Genomic DNA, 25,864 nt, shown 5'->3' on the forward strand with positions numbered 1-25,864 from the left:
AGGTTGCTTCCGTATCTTGGCTATTGTAAATAGTGCAGCGATAAACATAGGGGTGCATCTGTCTTTTTCAAACTGGAGTGCTGCATTCTTGGGGTAAATTCCTAGAAGTGGAATTCCTGGGTCAAATGGTATTTCGATTTTGAGCATTTTGAGGAACCTCCATACTGCTTTCCACAATGGTTGAACTAATTTATATTCCCACCAGCAGTGTAGGAGGGTTCTCCTTTCTCTACAACCTCACCAACATTTGTTGTTGTTTGTCTTTTGGATGGTAGCCATCCTTACTGGTGTGAGATGATATCTCATTGTGGTTTTAATTTGCATTTCTCTGATGACAAGCGATGTGGAGCATCTTTTCATGTGTCTATTGGCCATCTGAATTTCTTCTTTAGAGAACTGTCTATTCAGCTCCTCTGCCCATTTTTTAATTGGATTGTTTGCCTTTTGTTGAGGTGTGTGAGCTCTTTATATATTTTGGATGTCAAGCCTTTATCGGATCTGTCATTTATGAATATATTCTCCCATACTGTAGGATACCTTTTTGTTCTATTGATGGTGTCCTTTGCTGTACAGAAGCTTTTCAGCTTGATATAGTCCCATTTGTTCATTTTTGCTTTTGTTTCCCTTGCCTGGGGAGATATGTTCAAGAAGAGGTCACTCATGTTTATGTCTAAGAGATTTTTGCCTATGTTTTTTTCTAAGAGTTTTATGGTTTCATGACTTACATTCAAGTCTTTGATCCATTTCGAATTTACTTTTGTGTATGGGGTTAGACCACATATTACTTCTAATTCAAAGAAAAAATAATCTTAAAGACCAAAAATCTTATTTCAAAACAAATGGAAGAAAAGGAGGGAGAAATGAGGGAAGAAAAAAGCCTAGACCAGAACTGCAGAGGGTTAGGTAGTCTTTCCTAAAACACTCCACACATACCTTTGGGTTCCTCAGCCACTGCTGCCACTTCCCCTCCACAGCTGAGCACACTCTCCCACTCTCTTCAGTCCCATCTCCTTGGTCATCTCTTGCGAGCTGGAGACAGGACTCAACATGGTACTGATACTCCTTGAATGGGATCATGTGCTTACAGAGATAACACTTCTCATCCCTAGCCAATCAGAAGAAAGGGAGAAAAAGCATTTTAAGATTTTCCTTTGCCTCCAGGCTCCTGGATATGTCTCAAATTGTGTTTTTATGTCTCAAAGTTATTCTGCAGAGGAGATATGTCAACCAATGCAGATTTGCTCAGCAGGACTGCCAATAAAACTAACTGATGCCAATCAAAAGGACTGAGTGATTAGTGGTTTTCCATGGCTGTTTTTCTGTACCCTGCTGTTGAAGCAGTGGGATGGTAATGAAATCAGCTCTTCTAACTATCTCAAACAATGCTGATTGCTCTTCAGACATAAAATTTTCTGTCAAACTCTTCTGAAATTAAGTGTTACAGTTTTTTCAAAGGGAAGTTAAAATTGAGACAGAAAAGGGAGCACACCAAGAGCATTATTTCAAGATAACATTTTTACCAGGGTAGATGAACTTGTCTGATTGATTAGTAAATCAAGTCTGTCTATATGCTGACTTCCTTAATTCTACAACCTCCAACACCAAGCAGGAAGTTACCAAAATCATGTGGTTCTGCTAGAGGCTTTTGCATAACTTCATATACATAGTTATTTTTATTGTCTTACAACAGTAGAGTTTGAATAAAGAGGAAATTATGTCCTTGAGGAGAAGTTTGTTGCATTATCAGTGAAAATTGGGAACAAAGGAAAACACTATTTTCTCTGTTATGAGAACTGATGCCAGCCTTTTAAACACAACTTCTCAATTAATTATTTGGCCCTAGTAGGAAGGTACTATTCTCCCCAAGGTCCTATAGTTAATTAAATATCAGAAGCCAGATCTGCTTGACTCAAAGTTCATCTTAGTTTTAAGAAGCTAAAGAAAACTTTTCAAAGCTTTCTGTTTTAGACTTCTTTTTCTGGCTGTTACTATTCAGTTACTACAGCAAGACATATTTGACTTAGGTCTAAGGAAAAGCTTCTCTGGAGGTTATTAAAATAGATAATTAAAAAAAAAATCTCTCAGGTCCTTAATCATCTGGGAGAATGCAAGTAAAACTCTGTCTTATGAGAAAAGCCAGTGTACTTTTCAAGGTTTATTAATAAATGCAAAAAGCATTTATTAATTCCCTACTACATGAAAGTCACCAGCACTAGGGGAGGAATGTAAGTTTTTGAGTAAGGTAGGCTTTGCCAGTTCTGGCCACATGATCTTAGTTACTTATAATTTTTCTTTAGTTTCTTTATCTATTTAAAAGAACAAAGAATACCCTAATCAGCTATTGTGAGAGTTACAAAGTAAAGAAAGCACATGGCACAGTGGCTGGTGAAAATATTAGGTGCTCAATAAAGAGCTATTATTGCTTCTGTCTCCAACACATTTTATTAGATGCTGGGGTTATACACATGAAGGCCTTCAGAAACTCACAGTCTAACCAGAGATGTCGAAAAAGAAAAAAAAAATTATTGCAAGACAGTGTGATGAATAAAGTCCTAGAGGAATGTTTGCATTACAGCAGGATTCCAAAAGGAGCAAGTGATCAGCTCCATTCAACTGGATTAGGGAAGGCAGCCCTGAAATTTAGGGTCTAAGATCTGTATTTCCAAGATAAATGTTTCTGCCTAATAACTAACTGCCCTAATACTAAGGTATTATTGCTTATGTCTGTACTTTCAGAAGGCACTTACACCTCATTCCCCACTAGACTGTACTTTCTTAGTCAAGTTGCAACTCACAACCCAAGGAAGTCTTTTATATTGCCCAATCTTTTGCAACTTAACTTCCGTACCATTACATTCTGAAACAGCTCACTGCTTCCCCAAAGCACCAAATATCAATGGGCAAATCAGAGAAAATAGAAAACTAAGAGCAGGAAATGAAATGGGTGGCAGGACTTTTTCAGGGTAAGGAAAGGGGATACAGAGGCCACCTGCCTCTGTCTGGGAAAAAAGAAAAATAAATTCAGGCATCAAAGCAATGAAGTGACTGGCAGGCCAAAGGATTGGCAGAGTAAGAGAGGAATGAGTCTCTACTCAGTCCAAGCAATGGTACATTAAACAAGAGCTCTGTGAACACAGCATACCTACTTACTTGTCAGTGTCTAGGGAAATCTGGGCAGCAGTCCCACTGTCGCTCTTGCTCTTGGCCTCTTTTTGTCTCCGAGTCAACACTTTCAAAAAAAAAAGGAGGGGGGTGGGTGGCACGTAAGAAAAAAGAAAAACTGTTAGTTGGCAGTCAACTCTGAATATAAAAGACAAAATATACAGGAAGAAGCAAAGTTTAAAATTCTATTCCATGGGAAGAAGTGCACTGTCTGGTAAACCTTTGCCTTTTTGGTACAGAGTGTAACACCTGCAATGTATGGACTGAAACTCCCAGCAGATACTCCAATATTGGCTAAGGAAGTCTATCCCCTATTTGCCATGAGATCTAAAGATCTAGTCCACAACAACTAAAGTTTTCATGCACTACACCAGCTTGCAGCACTCAAGGGAGGGATTTACACCTTCCCAACCAAAATTCTGTCTGATGTGACACACACTCCAATGAGGTGCTTTATGAAATATAGCAGTGATAGCTACATCCATCTAAGTGCCCACATTAGCCTCCAATACTTACAAAACTCTGTAAAGTGCTCCAATTAGAGGTGAGGAAACTTGAGCTCAGAATGGTTAACACAATCAGTCTTCTCTACTACACTAGGACTACCTCCTAATTCTAAACAGCTTTAGCCCAGGTGGCATACAAAAACTTTGTCTCATACCAAAAGGCATCTGTTTATAAAATCATAGTTCCTTAACGGACCTTAGAGGTTAATCAGCTGTTTTCCAGTCTTCATTCCTTGCAATAACAAGAAAAACTGTGACCACCTCACTTCAAATCTTGCCTTCTTCCCTCTTGACACTTGAAATTCCCATGACAGAATTTAGGAAAATTATCAGTTCAAAAAATAATTTAGGTTGTGAAGCATTTATCTAATCCAAGGATCAGCAAACGTTCTCTGTAAAGGGCCACACAGCAAATATTTTAGGCTTGGCATGCCATTTGGTCTCTATCACAACTACTCAACTCTGAATTGCAGCAGGAAGACAGCCACAGAGAATACATAAATAACTAGGTGAGGTATGTTTAGTTACAAATCTTTAGTTACAAAAGATGTCTGGCTGGATGTGGATCCCCTTTGGCCATAGTTTGCCCACCCTTCTAGTCCAACCTCCTAGCATTAACATGCTTTCTATAAAAATGCCTGACAAGTAATCATCAGTCTCAACCTGACTATACCCATTTGGAGAATTCACCTCCTCCTGGGGATTCCATTCTATCGCTACACAACAATCTGGCTCAATACGCATCTACGAGGAGCTATATGAATAAGTTTGACCCCTTTTCCATAAGTCAGCTCTTTGAACACTTAACAAGCTACAATACAATCTTGTATTTACTCAGTTGTCTGCCCCTAAAATTTAACCTTGTTCAAAGCAGGGAGTATATCTATTCATTATACCAACATCTAATAAGACTGCAGAACCTTCTGAGTGCCTAGGTTAGCTCTAATCCTTATAACAATCCTCCAGATTGGTATTTTTTTTCTGCCCTATTTTCAAGGTATAGAAACAACTCAGAGGAATCAACTTTTCCAAGCTACCATAGTAGCAGAACCCAAGATAGAATCTTGACTTGTCTGACTCCTATACTCATGTTGCACCTTCTTAGTTAACTTCTACATACACCCCAGTTTGCCAGTCTCTCTTTTTATGTGTGGCACCCCAAAACAGACCCAATACTCAAGAAGTAGTCTGACCAGTAAAAAGAACACAAGAAGAACCACAAACTACCCCATCTGGACACACATTCTACTAATTCAGCCAAGGCCATGTTTGCTTTCTTGCCAATTCTGGTATACTATTGGCTTAAACTGAACTTAAAGGAAATTAAGATCCATCCCCTTCCTCCCAAATCACCTTGAAATAAAACATTCTCAAGATAGGTCTCTTAATTCTGTACTTGGGTAACTAAGTTATTGGGTATTAAACACAGGACTTTATATTTGTCCCTACTCTTTTCAGCTGAACATTTCAGCTGTTGAGATACTATCTTGTCTTGATACTTGATATTGCAGTCTTGATACTGTCATCTGATGTTATCAGATCTTTTCCAGCTTCATGTCATCTGCATTTATGACAAGCATGGTCCTATATCTTCATCCAATGCACTGGAGAAAAATGGTTGTAAATGATATAGAACAGAAAACTGGCAAGTTACTAGAGAAGCTTGTCTTCTTCCTGGTCTAAATTTCCTTTAAATATTTAAGCAAATATTTACTGAGAATCTTCAATGTGCAAGTGTAAGTCTGGGATGAGGAAATCCCAGGGCAAAATACCTCTAAAAACCTAAATTAGTCAAAGGGAGAAATAAAGTTTAAAACCGGTTTACTGCTTACAGACTGTAGTCCAGGGTCATCTCTCTCCTCTGCTCCTAAAGAAGCAAGCAAACAAGCAAGCCAGCCCCTCCCTTTAAACTCTCAGGTTCAGACACACCCTTGGTTGCCCAGGTAATTACTCGTTGATATGGAGATGAACTTCTCTCCACCCATGAGGATATGCAAATACACTAAAGCCAGGCGAGATATTCTGGAAATGTTACAATATACCCACAGCAAGTAATTTGGGGAGATACAGGAAATTATGAGGCACAGTACTTGCTCTTAAGGAGCTTATAATTTACTAAGGGAGACAGCATATACACTCAATAACTGTAACACAAGATGTAGAGATATGCACAGAAAACAAGATCATACACAAAATCAAATATTAACAGTATTTGTCTCTGGGGAGGATAACAGGTATGTATACACCTGGAACAGGAATGGGAAGGAGACATATTTTTCAGTATATACTTTTTTGTACTACTGAATTAAATATTAAAAGGGGAAAAATAAGAGACCTGACTATAGAGAGGTCTTAGGTTCAAGTTAGAAGACATGATCTATTTCTATGGTTACTTCCAACCCAGAGATTTTATAAGTAAAAATAAAGTACTGCAGGAGAAAAACATCCTGAACATAGTTGTATAACCACTTCAAATCCACCTCCTATTCTATCAGCCAGCCTACATTTCTCCATCTTACCTACAAGGATTTCAAAAGAGATTTTATCAAGTGCCTTGCTGAAATCAATTCTTCAAAGTTTGGCACTTCACAAATTACAGAAACCTTTAAGGGCTGTTTTTTTCCCCCTCTTTCTATTTGTCCTTCATCTTGACCAAGTATTTTTCCACAAGAAATACTTGGAAACCACTTCACTGACAGTGCTGGAGAAAGAATTAATTGCTTCTAGCACAGTTATGTTTCTCAACCGCACTTAGCATATTTCTGTTGTTATTTGTTTATATGTCAGTCTCCTCGCTACACCATAAACTTCCTGAATTCAGGCATTCTGGGTTTGGTTTGGTTTTGATCTCTTCAGCATCCTCAGCAGAATCTAGCATAGATTAGATACTAATAAGTATTTGCCAACGCAAATCACAACAATGGATTCAAGGGGGGAAAAAAACTCTTGCTTTATGGGGACCTTCTCTGTTCCAGGAATTTTATAAACATAATTTCTAATCCTTACAACAATCCTGTAAAGCACATATCATTATCTGTATTTTATAGAGGATAAAATATTAAGTAACTTGATCAAGATCACAAAGCCAAACAGCAACAAAACATGGCATGAGGAATGCAACTCAAGTCTGGCTTTAAAAAGCTTGTTTTACAAGAGCAGACTGCCTCTCATAGAAAGTAAGAGGGTAAATGATGGGAGGAAGAAAAGCTGTAAGTAGGCAGGTGTAAAGAATTTGAGGGTAAAGACTTTGCAGTTGGCTGGGAACTATATACTAATTCTATTAAGTGTCACAATCAGCATGGATTGGACAGGGCTCTACAGCTATGCTTTTTCTTTGAAACCTACTTCCCCTACAAAGGAACAGAAAGGTTTAAGTTCCTCTACAGGAGCTTCCTACTCTGGTTTATGAGGGTTGAGACAGCCATTTTAGCGAGCTGCAGGCAGAGAATTCAGTATGAAACTTAAATCCAAAAACCTGGCTGCTAATGGTAACAGCTAAAAGATATCAAAAGGGAACAACTGAATCTGTGGACAACTACCAGGGCAAGGTAAACAAAACAGAAAGGAGGGATATCACTGAAAGCTGACAGGGCCACCTATAAATCTATGATCATTAACTCGGGCCTTTATATACCATAGATGGAAAATGCCCTAAGGAGCTGCACTTGGGACTTGACTTGGCACTGTGAAGATACAAAGCAGCAGTAATGCCCAGAAGGCTTTAGAGTTCAAATGGGTATCCAAGCTGGAACTCTACCAGCTGTGTTGCTTTGGGCAAATTACTTAGCCTTTGAGCATCAGCTGACTTACCTACAAAATGAGATGATAATATGAATCTACACTCGCAGGTTTTGGTAAGGATCCCATTAGATAATCCAAGTAAATTGTAAATGTCCAGCCCACAGAAAGCACTCAGCAAACATTAGTTGTTATTATCACATAATTCTCATTATTATTCTTTCAAATTTATTTCTCAGTCTTATCCAAAGATTTAAGCCCATCATTAGGAGCAGTGCCTACCAGGCTGTCTGTAACTTGGTGTGGATAAAGTGAAGGTTCCTGTGGCCTCTCACCTGGCCCTGGTTGGCTATCTCAATATACATGTGTGGGCAATACATTGTTATTGACTCTATATAAAAGAGCTTCGCCCAGTGCTCTGGGTGAGACAGCTGCACACTGCAAGCCTGCAAGAGAGCAGAGGCTGGAATGGTGAAAGCTCCAAGGACAGAGACTGAGATGGCTGTGTGGGTAGAGAGGCCCAGAGGCAGAGACCGGCTTGCTGCATGCAGACTTGCTCTGAGTGGATGGGATTCTAGTGACTGACCTACCACTGTGAGAATAAAGTTGAGTATAACTGTTTCACCCCAAGAACATCCTACTGTCATTTCTTTGGTCTCACTGAATCCATAGTGAACTTATCCGGGGCTGAAATCCATTGGCAAGACACTTGGGTTAGGTCTTAGTCATACTAATTTGTATAGAATGGACAAGTAAATATAACCAAAGCAATACAGAACAATTATCAATACTACGTAAACATTAGGACATCTTTTTCCAAATTCCAAAAACAACAAGCAATCAAAAATGAAAACATTTGGCCTAAAAATATAAAAAGGGACAACTAATGGCTCTTTGAGGAGAGCAGAAATTATATATACAAAGAAGTTAGATTTGGCAAAGTGAGAGTAGATTATCTCCTTAGTTTGTCTCCCTCAACCTCAAAACCACTTCAGCAGAAAATAAGGGGAGGCCAGAGTTATACATGTTTCTGCTAAGATGGGCCACCTTCCAGCCTAGCACTTCCTCAGTAGGAGATGAAAGAAGGGAAGGCCCACCCTACCTTCATGTTGTCTGCCTCAATTCTGCCAGCCTCCCCTAGGACTAGTTCCAACAAAAAGGCTATCATTAGAACTCATCACCTACTGTTCTCTGAGACATATGGCTCTTCAAATTTACATCTTAATAAGAATTAAATACAGTTTAAAATTCAGCTCCTTAGTCCCATCACCGTATTTCAAGTGCCACATGTGACTACTGGCTATCATATTTGACCACACAGATAAAGAACATTTCTGTCACTGAAGACAGTTCCACTGGCTAGCACTGCTCCATTAAGAGGTAACAGGACTGATCCCATTACACCTTAATTTATCTTAGACACCACAAGAAACCCAAGCATTCCATAGCATCTCTCATCACCTAGATCCTCATACATACATGAACCTAATCTGTCATCTGGGGGGATTGTTCTAGTATGATTCAATCTCCCACTCCTACTCTTGAAATGATGCTGACCTCTGGAATCTGTGGCTCTGATCAACACAATCACCAACGGTCTCAACCTCCTCTGTGAAAATTCCCTTCATGTTTTTGCTCTAACTGAAAGATGGCTGTCCTCTGATGATACTGCTTCTCAAGTACTGGCTTGTTTCTTCTTCCTTATGCCACAGTACTAACTGAACTGGAGGTGGGTAAATATTCTCTAACTCTTCATTGCTGCTTCCAGAATACTGGAAAAAATCATAGTTTGAAGCACACACCATATTGCTACCCCTGCTACACCACCCTGAAGTAGTCATCTACCATCCTCCTGGTCACCTGTCTGCTTCCAGCCACCTCGACTTCCTGGCCATTCACTGAAAATTGTAACATACCACTTACTGTCTTTCTCTTCACCACTCCTGCCATCATTCTTGATCTGTACATTAGACTGTAGTATAAGTTGCAGTTTTTTGTAGGTTCAGCCTAAGGTGTGATCCATCCAATACTCTGGCCTCTCAGTTCCTTGATCTTTTTGGCTATCAACTCCCATGGATAATGCCATCTAAGCCTTTCTTAATCAGGGTTCTGAGACAGGAGTAAGCCTAATGCCGTACGGCAATTCATTTTATGCAATGAATTAACCTCTACCCACTGCCCCTAGAATGGTACCAGTTATGTACCATCCTTGGGAGAAGGAAACAGTCAGTTCATTGTCTATGTTCTGTGGTTCTGAGGAGGAACACTGGTGGAGCCTGTCAATAACCACTTCCAAGATTTCAATTTCAGGTGTCCCATTCTCTGGTCACCACCATTTGTCTTTTCCAACTTACTCCCTCTAATTCCCCAACTCCAATAATCCTTCAGCTCCACTAGGACACCTAATTCCAGACTACCACCATTTCATTGTCTGTTACACTGCCATGTCCTCACTTTGCTTCTTATCTAACTTAGATCTCACCCACAGGTATCATACTAACAATTCCCTTGAATAGTCTCACAACTTATTTCTTATTTCTGTTGTACTCCCTTGGCAAAATCCAACTTTGGTTAAATCCAACCTTCCACTTATTATGTGACCTTACCTAAGCAGCAAACAGTGCTGAATGGGGCTCATATTATATTTCAGACCACAAATCTCAACCGCCCCTTCAGTACTGCCTAGCAAACAGAATAGTTTCCACAGTCAGTTTATTTTTCTATAGATGATGTCACATCTTCTCCACTGTCATCAAACCTCCAATATCCATCCTGGCTCTACTGTCACCATTATTCTTTGTTTCAATAAAACAACTTTATTAACTGACATATTACATAATTCACTAAAGTATAACTCAATAGTTTTTAGTATATTCACAGAGTTGTGCAACTATCACTGCTATCACTCTTATAATATCTTCATTAACTGAAAAAGAAACCAGTTTCCATTAGCAATCATTCTCCATTTTCCCCCAAACTCCCAGCCCTAGGCAATCATTAATCTGCTTTCTGTCTCTATGGATTTGCCTATTCCAGACATATCATTTAAATGGAATCATACAGTATTTGGGCTTTTGTGGTTGGTTCCTTTCCCTTAACAAATGTTTTCAAGATTGATCCATGTTACAGCCTGTATCAGCAGTTCACTCCTTTTTTATCCAAAGTGGCTACACCATTTGACATTCCTACCAAAATGTGCTGGGGTTCCAATTTTTCCACATTCTTGCCAACATGTTTGTTTGTATGTATGTATGTATGTATGTATGTATTTATAATAGTCATCCTATTGAGTATGAAGTGGTTTCTCATTGTGGTTTTGACTTGCATTTCCCTAAAGACTAATGATGTTGATCATCTTTTCATATGCTTATTGGCCATTTGTATATTTTCTTTGGAGATTTGTATTCAAATCTCTATTCAAGTTCTGTATTAATTGGGTCAGTCTTTTTATTGTTGAGTGGTAAGAATTCTTTATGTATTCTGGAACCTAGACCCTATCAGATATATGATTTGCAAATATTTTCTCCTATAGATTTTCTTTTCACTTTCTTATAATAGTGTCCTTTGGTGAACAGTTTTAAATTTTGATGGAGTCCAATTTACCTATTTTCTTTTTCTTCTGTTGCTTGTGCTTTTAGGAATCTATTGCCAAATCTAAGGTTTTACAGTTTTAGCACTTACATTTAGGTCTTCAATCTATTTTTTGTACATGGTATGAGGCAGGGAGTCCAATTTGTTTTGTGTGTGGGTATTCAGTTGTCCCAGCACCATTTATTGAAAACACTGTTTTTCCTCCACTGAACTGTCCTAAAAGTCTTGTCAAAACTTGATTGCCTATAAATGTATGGTTTAATTTTGAATTCTCAATTCTATTCCACTAATCTATATATATCTGTCCTTATGCCAGTCCCACACTGTCTTGATTTTTTAAGTTGTAAAATTAGGAAGTGTGAATCCTCAACTTTGTTCTTTTTCGATACTATTTTGACTGTTCTGGATCACTTGTATTTCCCAATTGCAAAACTGAGTTGTCATTAACAGTGCTTGGGGCAAAACCTTAGGGTCACCTTTGAGTTTTTTCTTTCAAACTTCAACAAATGCCAAATTCCATAGGTTCGACCTGCAAAATACATTCCAAATTTGGCAACTTCTTCACTTCACAGCTATCACTGTGAACCAAGTAAACATTAGACCTTGCCTGAAATACTGCAACAAACTCCTACGTAAACTGTTCACCTCTACTTTTGCTCTTGTCTCTCTCTACAGACTATTTTCCACACAGTAGCCAGAGTTAGATTACATCACTTCCTTGTTCTCAACCCACCTGTGACTTTACAATCATATTTACAATAAAGTGCAAAAATCCCACATGATCTGAGCACTGCTTATCTCTCCTCTCTTTTTCCCTGTTGCTCCTCAACCCCCTTCAGTCATTTTGGCTTCCCAGCTGCTCTAAGAAACATACCAAACATAATCTTGCTTTAGGACCTTTATCCTTATTCCCTTTACCTAGAATAACTCTATTCAAGTATCACCTCACGAAGTCTTCCTTGATCTTTTTCTTTAAGAATCCCCCTATCCCTGTCCTTGTCCTCCTCTATCCCCTGTTCTTATTTTTCTGAAATTTTATTTATTACCTGTTTCCCTCATAGAAATGGATGCTTCATGAGAGCATGAGTTCTCTTTTGTTCAGTGCTATCCCCAGCTTGTGTAACAGAATTTGAGTAACACTAGGTGCTAAATAAATGACTGACTGGAGCTGTCAGTAAAGGAACATAAATAACGTGGTATAAACAACACAATCATCTTTGAATTACTCAGTGGGACTCTTGAGTTGAGCATCCTACACTGGAACCTGAGTCAAAGTTGCCTTCACTCATCCGATCCTCAGTCACGAAGTTTGATTGACTTCTCTCATCAAGAGTCTCAATCTGCCCACTCCCAAAGACACTGCTTCATTGCCTGTCTCCCTATTTCTAGTCAATCCCTCCAATCTATCTTCCATACTGCTTCAAGCATAACTCAGGCCCAGCATTACCAATTGCAGTACCCAGAGAGCCCTCCCTAACTCAAGAAGGCCCCCAATCTCTACACTCAGATAGGACCTTATGTGCTTATCTATCACAACACTTCTCACCCAACATTCTAATTATTGCTTTACCTATTTATCTCCCCAAGCAGACTGTCTCTAAATCACTTCAGTATTCCACATTCCTGGCATACAATTGACACTCAATATAAATATACATTTAATGAATCAATTTGGCAAGGTAGTTTCTTATTCATAAATTTTGTGGAGCATTTTCTTGGCTTTAAGAACAGAGCATTTTTAAAACTTGAATGAAAATGTTTCTGAAGCCTGAGATCTGAAATAACTCTTGAAGGAGAAAGGCCCTATCTGATTCATTCCATTTAATAAATAAATTCTTGTTGTTCTCTCAGATACTATAGTTAATAATCTTATTCTACTAGACACAGATATATACTATAGATATTATATCTATATAATATATCTATATTATGTAATATAGATATATTATTATAAAAAATTCTAATGGTTATGTTGATACTACCTAAATATAAACAACCCTAAAATCAGACATCACTGGGTCCAATTTACAAATGAGCAAATGAAGGCCCAGAGACCTCAATCCTGTAAATACCTGGATATGATTCCACATGTTAGATTCCAAAGCCAGTATTACAATACCAAACTGTCTTTTTGCTGCAGAGAAGCAAGAGGCTTCTGTCCCTTCTCTAGTTATAGCAGTTTCCTTTCAAGTTTCGAGATCAGCTTGCTTTCTCAAGAGGTGCAATTAAATATTGAGCTCTTGACCTTAACTTTCAGTGCTACTATAGTTTGCCCCCACATCTGAAGTGTTAGCATGGCTTGCTCAACACCTTTCCATATAAAGACAAAGTACTCATATAAAAATATTCTTAGTAGTGCCACCATATCCTGAGGCTAAAGGGAAGAGTAAATACTGAGAAAAATCCTTATATACACATTTCGTATTTGGGATATATAAACAAAGGGTCTACAATCACTAGAACGTAATTCCTCAACTATGAGGTATTGAGTAATTTAGAGGTTTAGAAAAACAGTCACTTGTCTAGTTCCTACTAGTACTTGTGTATAATATTTATAATTCAATCTTTTTCCTTAACAGCTAGAATTTTTATTTAAGCAATTTAACAATATGTATCTAGAATTTTAAAATAATTCATATCTTCTGATCTATAATTTTACTTTGGGATCTGAGGAAATCATCTGAATTTAGATGTGATACTAAGACAAAGATATTTTATCAAAGTGTTATTTATAACAATGAAAAATTTAACCCAATGTTCAAATACAGGAAGAAATACTATTCAGGGATACAAAATAAAGACTTACAGGGAATATACCACAATAATTGTAATTGAGGGAGGGTGGAAATGGGTTAGTTTTGGGGTATTTGGGGATGATTATTTTTCTATGTTGCCAGTTTTTCTTCAATGAGCATATGCTACTATTATAATTTAAGAAGTTGCTTTCACATTGGGAGACATCCTTAATGAAATAACAGATCTGGGCAATGATCATCAGTGGCCATTAGTTCAAAGCTGGCTTTCTGGTGGATGGATTAGGCTGATCATACTAATCAGTCTCAACATCATTAAAGAAAGATAATCAGATATATGTCTCCCAATCTGATGCAATATAAAATATACAATACCACCTATAAAGTACTCTTGTCAAAAAAAAAAGAAGTCTGAACTGAATCTGATCAAGCCTCAAATCTCACTAGAAGTTTCCAGAAATTACTAGAACAGATAAACATATTAAGGATACAAGAGGGATATAACCAGCAAAATCCAGGAGGGAAATCCTGAAAAATAAAAAGCCAGACTCTTTAACAAAAAGACCATAAATTTTTAAAAAGGAAAAAAAAATAGAGATTAAAAGAAGCTTGAAAGACATCATGTGCAAATCTTGTCTGAACCCCAATTTGAACAAATCATTAAAAAAAACTATGAGATGAATGGGGAAAGCGGGATGCTGACTGGTGTGATAATGGTATTATGGCTGTATTTTTTTAATATTCCTTATCTTTTAGAGACACATATTAAAATATTTATAGATGGTATCATATGCCTAGGAATTGCTTCCAAAAATGCTAATGAGGGGTGGATGGGAGGCATGTTATACATGGAAAAAGATTAGTCATATGTTAGTAATCACTGAGCCTGGAAAATGGGTTCATAAGCATTCATAATACTGTCAAACAATAGAAATTTTTAAATAAGCTCAAAATAAAACTTGCTGTTAAAAAAGGCTAATTATGTAAAAAAAAAAGTAGGTAAAAGATATATATCAAACTGTTAACAGTGGATATCAAACTGTTAACAGTGGCATGGATTGAGCTGGATCATGAATGATTTTTTTTTTTAGTAAATTTCCCTAAAAGCTCCTATAATGAAGAAGTAGTGCTTTAAAAAATATTGTTTTAAGGCAAACATTCTAATGATTAAGAGTAGAGTCCTCACATAAATGACAAATTCTAGGGCCAAATAGAAAAAGTCACAGTAACCACCACAATCTCTTGCAGTAAAAAGCATGGAAATACACAAAAAATTGATAGACACATGCCAAAAGACTATAGAAGACAACTTGGAAATATTTTCACTGGTCAATTCTGGAACAATTTGAACATCAAATGATTACTAGAAATAATGAACTATAAGACATTAAATTTGAAATAGGAATCCATGAGTCCATACCACATTAATAAAAATATTAATGGGGAATTGAGAAAAAGTTCCTTTTTACAGAAGAATGTTGGCTAATCAATGCAGAAGAATGGCAGGGACAGTACCTACTACTATAGTAATAATTAACTAAATTAAGAATCACCACTAGACACCAAAACAATGGGTAAATTCCTGCTTGGGAATAGGACATTCATAAACCTTCAAAGTACATATTACTCCAGGGATGACATACTGATCACAAATGTGAAAAGATACTTTCACAGAAGAAAATCTGGTAGACACCAACTTAGAAGATCAAATTTAACAAGCCCGATAGTATAAACTAATATCATTTGTTCCCTAATGTGGTGTGTTACAGACTGAATGTTCCCCCAAAATTTGTATGTTGAAATCATAAACCCCAGAGTGATGAATTTGGGGCCACTGGGTGGTAGTGATTAGATCATGAGAATGGAGCCTTCATGAATGGGATTAGTGCCCTTATAAGGGACTGAAGTGACCACAGTTCTCTCCTTCTACCACGTGAGGACACACCAAAAAGGCAGAAGACTGCAACCCAGAAGAGGCTCTCACCACAAATCAACCATGCTTGTACCCTGATTTCAGAATTCCAGCCTCCAAAACTGTAAGAAATAAATTTCTGTTGTTTATGAGCCACTGAGTCTATACTTTGTTAAAGCAGCCCTAGCTGACTAGGATGTGATGCATTCAGAAGAACACAACATTCTCTTTGGTACATCCTGCCAAAACTGTTTAACTTGAATCTAATCATAAGAAAACATGAGGCAAGGAAGAGGATTAAAGATGGTGGCATGAGAAGTTAAGACAGAAACCTCCTCCCAAAACCACACATAATATGAAAATATAGAAAATATAGCAAATCCTGAAACAACAACAGTAAAGAAGGCTGTGGAAGACTGTCTACACATGAGGAAACCAGGAGACCTCAAGGAAAAGGGTGAAGTACCAAAGTCGTGTCTTGGAGGGATCCAGGCCCTTCCCGCAACCCAGGTCACTGGAGGGAGGGAGAGAAACAGAGCAGGCAGGGGGGCTGGAGGCCTAGGACTGCTGAACATCAAGCCCTGGAGATCTGCTCGGGGACCAAGAACCTACATTATATGGTGCTCTGAAGATTAGTGGGGTTGGAAAGCTAAGACAAGCGGAATACTTGGAGAAAGTGAGATTCCAGCTGCTTGTGGAAAACAGGGATCCACATCCAGCCGCTCTGAGACAAAACAAAAGGTGAGAAGTCTGAGAGACTTCCTAACAGCAAGAGGGCTGCTAAACAGGCAGGGATTGCACAGAGCTTGCTGCTCAGGAGAAAAGACAGGCAGACAAAATTCTCCAGGCGCACTCTGGCCAGCGGGTTGGGAACTTTCAGGAGCTTCAGGGACTCCATCCACCTGGCTGGCTACACAGCTCCAAGGCCCCCACGCAGCAATACACAGCCTGATGCACCATCCTCCCAGCTGGCACCAGCTCACAAAAAGCCTTCCCCACTATTGCACCTGACCAGCCAGAGGGCAGCCCCGCCAATGGCAACTATAAGTGCAAAACAGAGGCTTCTCCTTGCACGCTCGGCCCACTGGCCCTGGTAGTGGAGACAGGCACCGCAGCCAGAAAGCAAGAAAGACCTCTTTTCTCCCGACAGGCACCAGTGCCACTCGCCTGCAACATCTGTCATCACTCCAGGGGCTGAGCAGCTACAGAGAGAAGAGCTTCTGGGCACAAGAGGATGCCACCTACAAATATGAAACATCAAAGGAAACTGGTTCAAACCAAAATCTGCTAAACACCAAAAAGAGAGTCAAGTGAAACTGAAATAATCAATATTCCAGGAAGATATTTCAAAATAAAAATCATAAACATAAGAAGAGGAGGGAATACTTTCAAATTCATTCTATGAAGGCAGCATCAATCTAATACCAAAACCAGGCAAAGACACAACAAAAAAAGAAAATTACAGACCAATATCCTGATGGTGGATGAACACAGATGCAAAAATACTCAACAAAATATTAGCAAACTGAATTAAAAAATACATCAAAAGGATCATATACTACGATCAAGTGGGATTCATCTCAGGGATGCAAGAATGGTACAACATTCAAAAATCCATCAACATCATCCACTACATCAACAAACAGAAGGACAAAAACCACATGAGATCATTTCCATAGACGCTGAAAAAGCATTCAACAAAATTCAACATCCATTCATGATAAAAACTCCCAACAAAATGGGCATAGAGGGCAAGTACCTCAACATAATAAAGGCCATATATGACAAATCCACAGCCAACATAATATTTAACAGCAAGAAGCTGAAAGCTTTTCCTTTAAGATCGGGAACAAGACAGGGATGTCCAATCTCCCCATTGTTATTCAACATAGTACTGGAGGTCCTGGCCACGGCAATCAGACAACACAAAGAAATACAAGGCATCCAGATTGGTAAGGAAGAGGTCAAACTGTTCCTGTTTGCAGATGACATGGTACTGTATATAAAAAACCCTAAAGAATCCACTCCAAACCTACTAGATCTAATATCTGAATTCAGCAAAGTTGTGGGATACAAAATGAATACAAAGAAATCTGTTGCATTCCTAAACACTAATGATAAACTAGCAGAAAGAGAAATCAGGAAAACAATTCCATTCACAATCACATCATAAAGAATAAAATACCTAGGAATAAACCTAACCAAGGAAGCGAAAGACCTATACTCTGAAAACTACAAGACACTCTTAAGAGAAATTAAAGAAAATACCAATAAATGGAAACACATCCTGTGCTCTTGTATAGGAAGAATTAATATTGTCAAAATGGCCAGCCTGCCTAAAGCAATCTGCAGATTCAATGCAATGCCTATCAAAATATCAACAGCATTCTTCAACAAACTAGAGCAAATAGTTCTAAATTCATATGGAACCATAAAAGACCCCAAATAATCAAAGCAATCCTGTGAAGGAAGAATAAAGCAGGGGGAATTACACTCCCTGACTTCAAACTCTACTGCAAAGCCACAGTAATCAAGAAAATTTGGTAATGGCCCAAGAACAGACCCATAGACCAGTGGAACAGAATAGAAGAACCCAGATATAAACCCAGGCATATACAGTCAATTAATATACGATAAAGGAGTCATGGATATACAATGAGGAAAGACAGCCTCTTCAACAGTTAGTGTTGGCAAAACTGGACAGCTACATGTAAGAGAATGAAACTGGATCACTGTCTAACCCCATACACAAAAGTAAACTCAAAATGGATCAAAGACCTGAATGTAAGTCACGAAACCATAAAACTCTTAGAAAAAAACACAGGCAAAAATCTCTTGGACATAAATATGAGTAACTTCTTCATGAACATATCTCCCAAGGGAAACAAAAGCAAAAATGAATAAGTGGGAGTGTATCAAACTAAAAAGCTTCTGTATAGCAAAGGACACCATCAGTAGAACAAAAAGACATCCTACAGTATGGGAGAATATATTCATAAATGACAGATCTGATAAAGGGATGACTTCCAAAATATATAAAGAGCTCACGTACCTCAACAAAAAGCAAATAATCCAATTAAAAAATTGGCAGAGGATCTGAACAGACACTTCTCCAAAGAAGAAATGGAGATGGCCAACAGATACATGAAAAGATGCTCCACATCCCTAATTATCAGATAAATACAAATTAAAACCACAATGAGATATCACCTCTCATCACTAAGGATCGCCACCATCCAAAAGACAAACAACAAATGTTGGTGAGGTTGTGGAGAAAGGGGAACCCTCCTATACTGCTGGTGGGAATGTAAATTAGTTCAACCATTTTGGAAAGCAAACTGGAGGTTCCTCAAAAAACTCAAAATAATAGAAATACCGGGGGGCGGAGCCAAGATGGCGGCGTGAGTAGAGCAGTGGAAATCTCCTCCCAAAAACACATAGAGCTATGAAAATATAACAAAGAAAAATCTTCCTAAAATAGAGACCACAGGACACAGGACAACATCCAGACCACATCCACACCTGCAAGAACCCAGCGCCTTGTGAAGGGGGTAAGATACAAGCCCCAGCCCGGCGGGACCCGAGCGCCCCTCCCCCCGGCTCCCGGCGGGTGGAGAGAAACCGGAGCGGTTTTTTTTTTTTTTTTTTTTTTTTTTGGCGAGCGCTTTTTGGAAGCCTTAGAGGGACGGGCCCCCGTGGCTGGGGAGGCAGGGTGGCGGGACCGGTGAGGAGGTGCCTGGGAACGGCGCCGGAGGACAAAGAATATCCTGCGTTTCTCCCTGCGAGACCTGGGGGCGGGTGCCTGAGACCGGTGCCTGAGGACGGAGGAGGTCGCGCGTTTTTCCCCTTTTTTTTTTTTTTTCTCTTTTTGGCGAGCGCTTTTTGGAAGCCTTGAAGGGACGGGGACCCCAGTGCTAGGGAGGCACGGTGGCGGGACTGGTGAGCGGGTGGCTGGGACCGGCGCCTGAGGACAAAGAATATCCCCCGTTTTTCCCTGCGGGACCGGTGGGCGGGTGCCTGAGACCGGCACTTAAGAACAGAGGAAATCGCGCGTTTTTCCCCTTTTTTTTTTCTCTTTTCTGTGAGTGCTTTTTGGAAGCCTAAAAGGGACAGGGACCCCGGTGCTAGGGAGGCAGGGCGGCGGGACTGGTGAGCGGGTGCCTGGGACCGGCACCTGAGGACAAAGAATATCCCGCATTTTTCCCTGTGGGACCGGTGGGTGGGTGCCTGAGACCAGCACCTGAGGACGGAAGAAATCGCGCGTTTTTCCCCTTTTTTTTCTCTCTTTTTGCCGAGTGCTTTTTGGAAGCCTTGAAGGGACAGGGACCCCGGTGCTAGGGAGGCAGGGAGGCGGGACTGGTGAGCGGGTGCGTGGGACCAGTGCCCGAGGACAAAGAATATTGAGCGTTCCTTCCCTGAGGGACCGGTGGGTGGGTGCTTTTTGGAAGCCTTGAAAGGACAGGGACCCTGGTGCTAGGGAGACAGGGCAGCAGGACCAGTGAGCGGGTGCCTGGGACCGGCACCTGAGGACAAAAAAAAAAAAAAAAAAATCGCTTGTTTTTCCCCTTTTTTTCCTTTTTTTTTTTCTCTTTCTTTCTGTTCCCTCTCTCATTGTTGCTGCTGTTGTTTTGGTTTGGAGAGTGCTTTTTGGAAATCTTAAAGGGGCAGGACAGGTCACTTAGACCAGAAGCAGGGAATCTGGGGATCTCTGGGCACTCTAACCCCCTGGGCAGCAGGGAGCACAGAGGCCCCTTACGGAGATAAATAGTCTCCTGGCTGCTCCCCCTCCAACGGGGCTCCACCATTTTGGAGGAACAGCCCCAGCCAGGCCAAGCCCACAGCAACAGCGGAGATAAACCCCAAAGCAACTGGGCAGGAAGCAGAAGCCCTGTCTGCGCGCAGCTGCCCAGCACAAGCCACTAGAGGTCGCTATTCTCCCAGGAAAAGGCTACAAACCAACAAGAAGGGAAGCTCTTCCAGCGGTCACTTGTACCAGCTCTGCAAACTATCTCTATCACCATGAAAAGGCAAAACTACAGGCAGACAAAGATCACAGAGACAACACCTGAGAAGGAGACAGACCTAACTAGTCTTCCTGAAAAAGAATTCAAAATAAAAATCATGAACATGCTGACAGAGATGCAGAGAAAAATGCAAGAGCAATGGGATGAGATGCAGAGAAAAATGCAAGAGCAGTGGGATGAGATGCAGAGAAAAATGCAAGAGCAGTGGGATGAAGTCCGGAAGGAGATCACAGATGTCAGGAAAGAGATCACAGAAGTGAAACAATCCCTGGAAGGATTTATAAGCAGAATGGATAAGATGCAAGAGGCCATTGAAGGAATAGAAGCCAGAGAACAGGAACGTATAGAAGCTGACATAGAGAGAGATAAAAGGATCTCCAGGAATGAAACAACACTAAGAGAAATATGTGACCAATACAAAAGGAAAAACATTCGTATTATAGGGATACCAGAAGAGGAAGAAAGAGGAAAAGGGATAGAAAGTGTCTTTGAAGAAATAATTGCTGAAAACTTCCCCAAACTGGGGGAGGAAATAATCGAACAGACCATGGAATTATACAGAACCCCCAACAGAAAGGATCCAAGGAGGACAACACCAAGACACATAATAATTAAAATGGCAAAGATCAAGGACAAGGAAAGAGTTTTAAAGGCAGCTAGAGAGAAAAAGGTCACCTATAAAGGAAAACCAATCAGGCTAACATCAGACTTCTCAACAGAAACCCTACAGGCCAGAAGAGAATGGCATGATATACTTAATGCAATGAAACAGAAGGGCCTTGAACCAAGGATACTGTATCCAGCACGACTATCATTTAAATATGATGGTGGGATCAAACAATTCCCAGACAAGCAAAAGCTGAGGGAATTTGCTTCCCACAAACCACCTCTACAGGGCATCCTACAGGGACTGCTCTAGATGGGAGCACCCCTAAAAAGAGCACAGAACAAAACACACAACATATGAAGAATGGAGGAGGAGGAATAAGAAGGGAGAGAAGAAAAGACTCTCCAGACAGTGTATATAACAGCTCAATAAGCGAGCTAAGTTAGGCAGTAAGATACTAAAGAAGCTAACCTTGAACCTTTGGTAACCACGAATCTAAAGCCTGCAATGGCAATAAGTACATATCTTTCAATAGTCACCCTAAATGTAAATGGACTTAATGCACCAATCAAAAGACATAGAGTAATAGAATGGATAAAAAAGCAAGACCCATCTATATGCTGCTTACAAGAAACTCACCTTAAACCCAAAGATAAGCATAGACTAAAAGTCAAGGGATGGAAAAACATATTTCAGGCAAACAACAGTGAGAAGAAAGCAGGGGTTGCAGTACTAATATCAGACAAAATAGACTTCAAAACAAAGAAAGTAACAAGAGATAAAGAAGGCCACTACATAATGATAAAGGGCTTAGTCCAACAAGAGGATATAACCATTCTAAATATATATGCACCCAATACAGGAGCACCAGCATATGTGAAGCAAATACTAACAGAACTAAAGAGGGAAATAGACTGCAATGCATTCATTGTAGGAGACTTCAACACACCACTCACCCCAAAGGATAGATCCACCGGGCAGAAAATAAGTAAAGACACACAGGCACTGAACAACACACTAGAACAGATGGACCTAATAGACATCTATAGAACTTTACATCCAAAAGCAACAGGATATACATTCTTCTCAAGTGCACATGGAACATTCTCCAGAATAGACCACATACTAGCTCACAAAAAGAGCCTCAGTAAATTCCACAATATTGAAATTCTACCAACCAATTTTTCAGACCACAAAGGTATGAAAGTAGAAATAAATTCTACAAAGAAAACAAAAAGGCTCACAAACACATGGAGGCTTAACAACATGCTACTAAATAATCAATGGATCAATGAACAAATCAAAATAGAGATCAAGGAATATATAGAAACAAATGACAACAACAACACTAAGCCCCAACTTCTGTGGGATGCAGCGAAAGCAGTCTTAAGAGGAAAGTATATAGCAATCCAGGCACACTTGAAGAAGGAAGAACAATCCCAAATGAATAGTCTAACATCACAATTATTAAAACTGGAAAAAGAAGAACAAATGAGGCCTAAAGTCAGCAGAAGGAGGGACATAATAAAGATCAGAGAAGAAATAAACAAAATTGAGAAGAATAAAACAATAGCAAAAATCAACGAAACCAAGAGCTGGTTCTTTGAGAAAATAAACAAAATAGATAAGCCTCTAGCCCAACTTATTAAGAGAAAAAGAGAGTCAACACAAATCAACATAATCAGAAATGAGAATGGAAAAATCACGACAGACTCCACAGAAATACAAAGAATTATTAAAGACTACTATGAAAACCTATATGCCAACAAGCTGGAAAACCTAGAAGAAATGGACAACTTCCTAGAAAAATACAACCTTCCAAGACTGACCAAGGAAGAAACACAAAAGTTAAACAAACCAATTACAAGCAAAGAAATTGAAACAGTAATCAAAAAACTACCCAAGAACAAAACCCCGGGGCCGGACGGATTTACCTCGGAATTTTATCAGACACACAGAGAAGACATAATACCCATTCTCCTTAAAGTGTTCCACAAAATAGAAGAAGAGGGAATACTCCCAAACTCATTCTATGAAGCCAACATCACCCTAATACCAAAACCAGGAAAAGACCCCACCAAAAAAGAAAATTACAGACCAATATCCCTGATGAATGTAGATGCAAAAATACTCAATAAAATATTAGCAAACAGAATTCAACAGTATATCAAAAGGATCATACACCATGACCAAGTGGGGTTCATCCCAGGGATGCAAGGATGGTACAACATTCGAAAATCCATCAACATCATCCACCACATCAACAAAAAGAAAGACAAAAACCACATGATCATCTCCATAGATGCTGAAAAAGCATTTGACAAAATTCAACATCCATTCATGATAAAAACTCTCAGCAAAATGGGAATAGAGGGCAAGTACCTCAACATAATAAAGGCCATATATGATAAACCCACAGCCAGCATTATACTGAACAGCGAGAAGCTGAAAGCATTTCCACTGAGATCGGGAACCAGACAGGGATGCCCACTCTCCCCACTGTTATTTAACATAGTACTGGAGGTCCTAGCCACGGCAATCAGACAAAACAAAGAAATACAAGGAATCCAGATTGGTAAAGAAGAAGTTAAACTGTCACTATTTGCAGATGATATGATACTGTACATAAAAAACCCTAAAGACTCCACTCCAAAACTACTAGAACTGATATCGGAATACAGCAAAGTTGCAGGATACAAAATCAACACACAGAAATCTGTAGCTTTCCTATACACTAACAACGAATCAATAGAAAGAGAAATCAGGAAAACAATTCCATTCACCATTGCATCAAAAAGAATAAAATACCTAGGAATAAACCTAACCAAGGAAGTGAAAGACTTATACTCTGAAAACTACAAGTCACTCTTAAGAGAAATTAAAGGGGACACTAATAAATGGAAACTCATCCCATGCTCATGGCTAGGAAGAATTAATATCGTCAAAATGGCCATCCTGCCGAAAGCAATATACAAATTTGATGCAATCCCTCTCAAATTACCAGCAACATTCTTCAATGAATTGGAACAAATAATTCAAAAATTCATATGGAAACACCAAAGACCCCGAATAGCCAAAGCAATCCTGAAAAAGAAGAATAAAGTAGGGGGGATCTCACTCCCCAACTTCAAGCTCTACTACAAAGCCATAGTAATCAAGACAATTTGGTACTGGCACAAGAACAGAGCCACAGACCAGTGGAACAGATTAGAGACCCCAGAAATTAACCCAAACATATATGGTCAATTAATATTTGATAAAGGAGCCATGGACATACAATGGCAAAATGACAGTCTCTTCAACAGATGGTGCTGGCAAAACTGGACAGCTACATGTAGGAGAATGAAACTGGACCATTGTCTAACCCCATATACAAAGGTAAACTCAAAATGGATCAAAGACCTGAATGTAAGTCACGAAACCATTAAACTCTTGGAAAAAAACATAGGCAAAAACCTCTTAGACATAAACATGAGTGATCTCTTCTTGAACATATCTCCCCGGGCAAGGAAAACAACAGCAAAAATGAGCAAGTGGGACTACATTAAGCTGAAAAGCTTCTGTACAGCGAAAGACACCATCAATAGAACAAAAAGGAACCCTACAGTATGGGAGAATATATTTGAAAATGACAGATCTGATAAAGGCTTGACGTCCAGAATATATAAAGAGCTCACACGCCTCAACAAACAAAAAACGAATAACCCAATTAAAAAATGGGCAGAGGAACTGAACAGACAGTTCTCCAAAAAAGAAATACAGATGGCCAAGAGACACATGAAAAGATGCTCCACATCGCTAATTATCAGAGAAATGCAAATTAAAACTACAATGAGGTATCACCTCACACCAGTAAGGATAGCTGCCATCCAAAAGACAAACAACAACAAATGTTGGCGAGGCTGTGGAGAAAGGGGAACCCTCCTACACTGCTGGTGGGAATGTAAATTAGTTCAACCATTGTGGAAAGCAGTATGGAGGTGCATCAAAATGCTCAAAACAGACCTACCATTTGACCCAGGAATTCCACTCCTAGGAATTTACCCTAAGAACACAGCAATCAAGTTTGAGAAAGACAGATGCACTCCTATGTTTATCGCAGCACTATTTACAATAGCCAAGAATTGGAAGCAACCTAAATGTCCATCTGTAGATGAATGGATAAAGAAGATGTGGTACATATACACAATGGAATACTACTCAGCCATAAGAAGTGGAAAAATCCAACCATTTGCAGCAACATGGATGGAGCTGGAGAGTATTATGCTCAGTGAAATAAGCCAAGCGGAGAAAGAGAAATACCAAATGATTTCACTCATCTGAGGAGTATAGGAACAAAGGAAAAACTGAAGGAACAAAACAGCAGCAGAATTACAGAACCCAAAAATGGACTAACAGGTACCAAAGGGAAAGGAACTGGGGAGGATGGGTGGGCAGGGAGGGATAAGGGGGGGGAAGAAGAAGGGGGGTATTAAGATTAGCATGCATGGGGGGGAGGGAGAAAGGGGAGGGAGGGCTGCACAACACAGAGAGGACAAGTAGTGACTCTACCACATTTTGCTAAGCTGATG

At 39.5% G+C, this 25,864-nt stretch overlaps 1 protein-coding gene across 2 annotated transcripts in view; it reads right to left on the reverse strand.

Moving 5' to 3' along the window:
- Positions 1 to 25,864, reverse strand: part of UIMC1 (ubiquitin interaction motif containing 1) — a 138,565-nt gene that overhangs the window by 4,447 nt on the left and 108,254 nt on the right. For both annotated transcript variants that reach the window (XM_036995058.2, XM_073232656.1), the window contains 2 exons: positions 3,151 to 3,229; positions 934 to 1,105 (listed from right to left, as the gene is read on the reverse strand). In XM_036995058.2, coding sequence (XP_036850953.1) covers positions 934 to 1,105; positions 3,151 to 3,229 — 251 coding nt within the window. The remainder of the gene's footprint in view (positions 1 to 933; positions 1,106 to 3,150; positions 3,230 to 25,864) is intronic.

The sequence above is a fragment of the Manis javanica genome, chromosome 1 (assembly GCF_040802235.1).
Source record: "Manis javanica isolate MJ-LG chromosome 1, MJ_LKY, whole genome shotgun sequence".
Taxonomy (NCBI): Eukaryota; Metazoa; Chordata; class Mammalia; order Pholidota; family Manidae; genus Manis; species Manis javanica.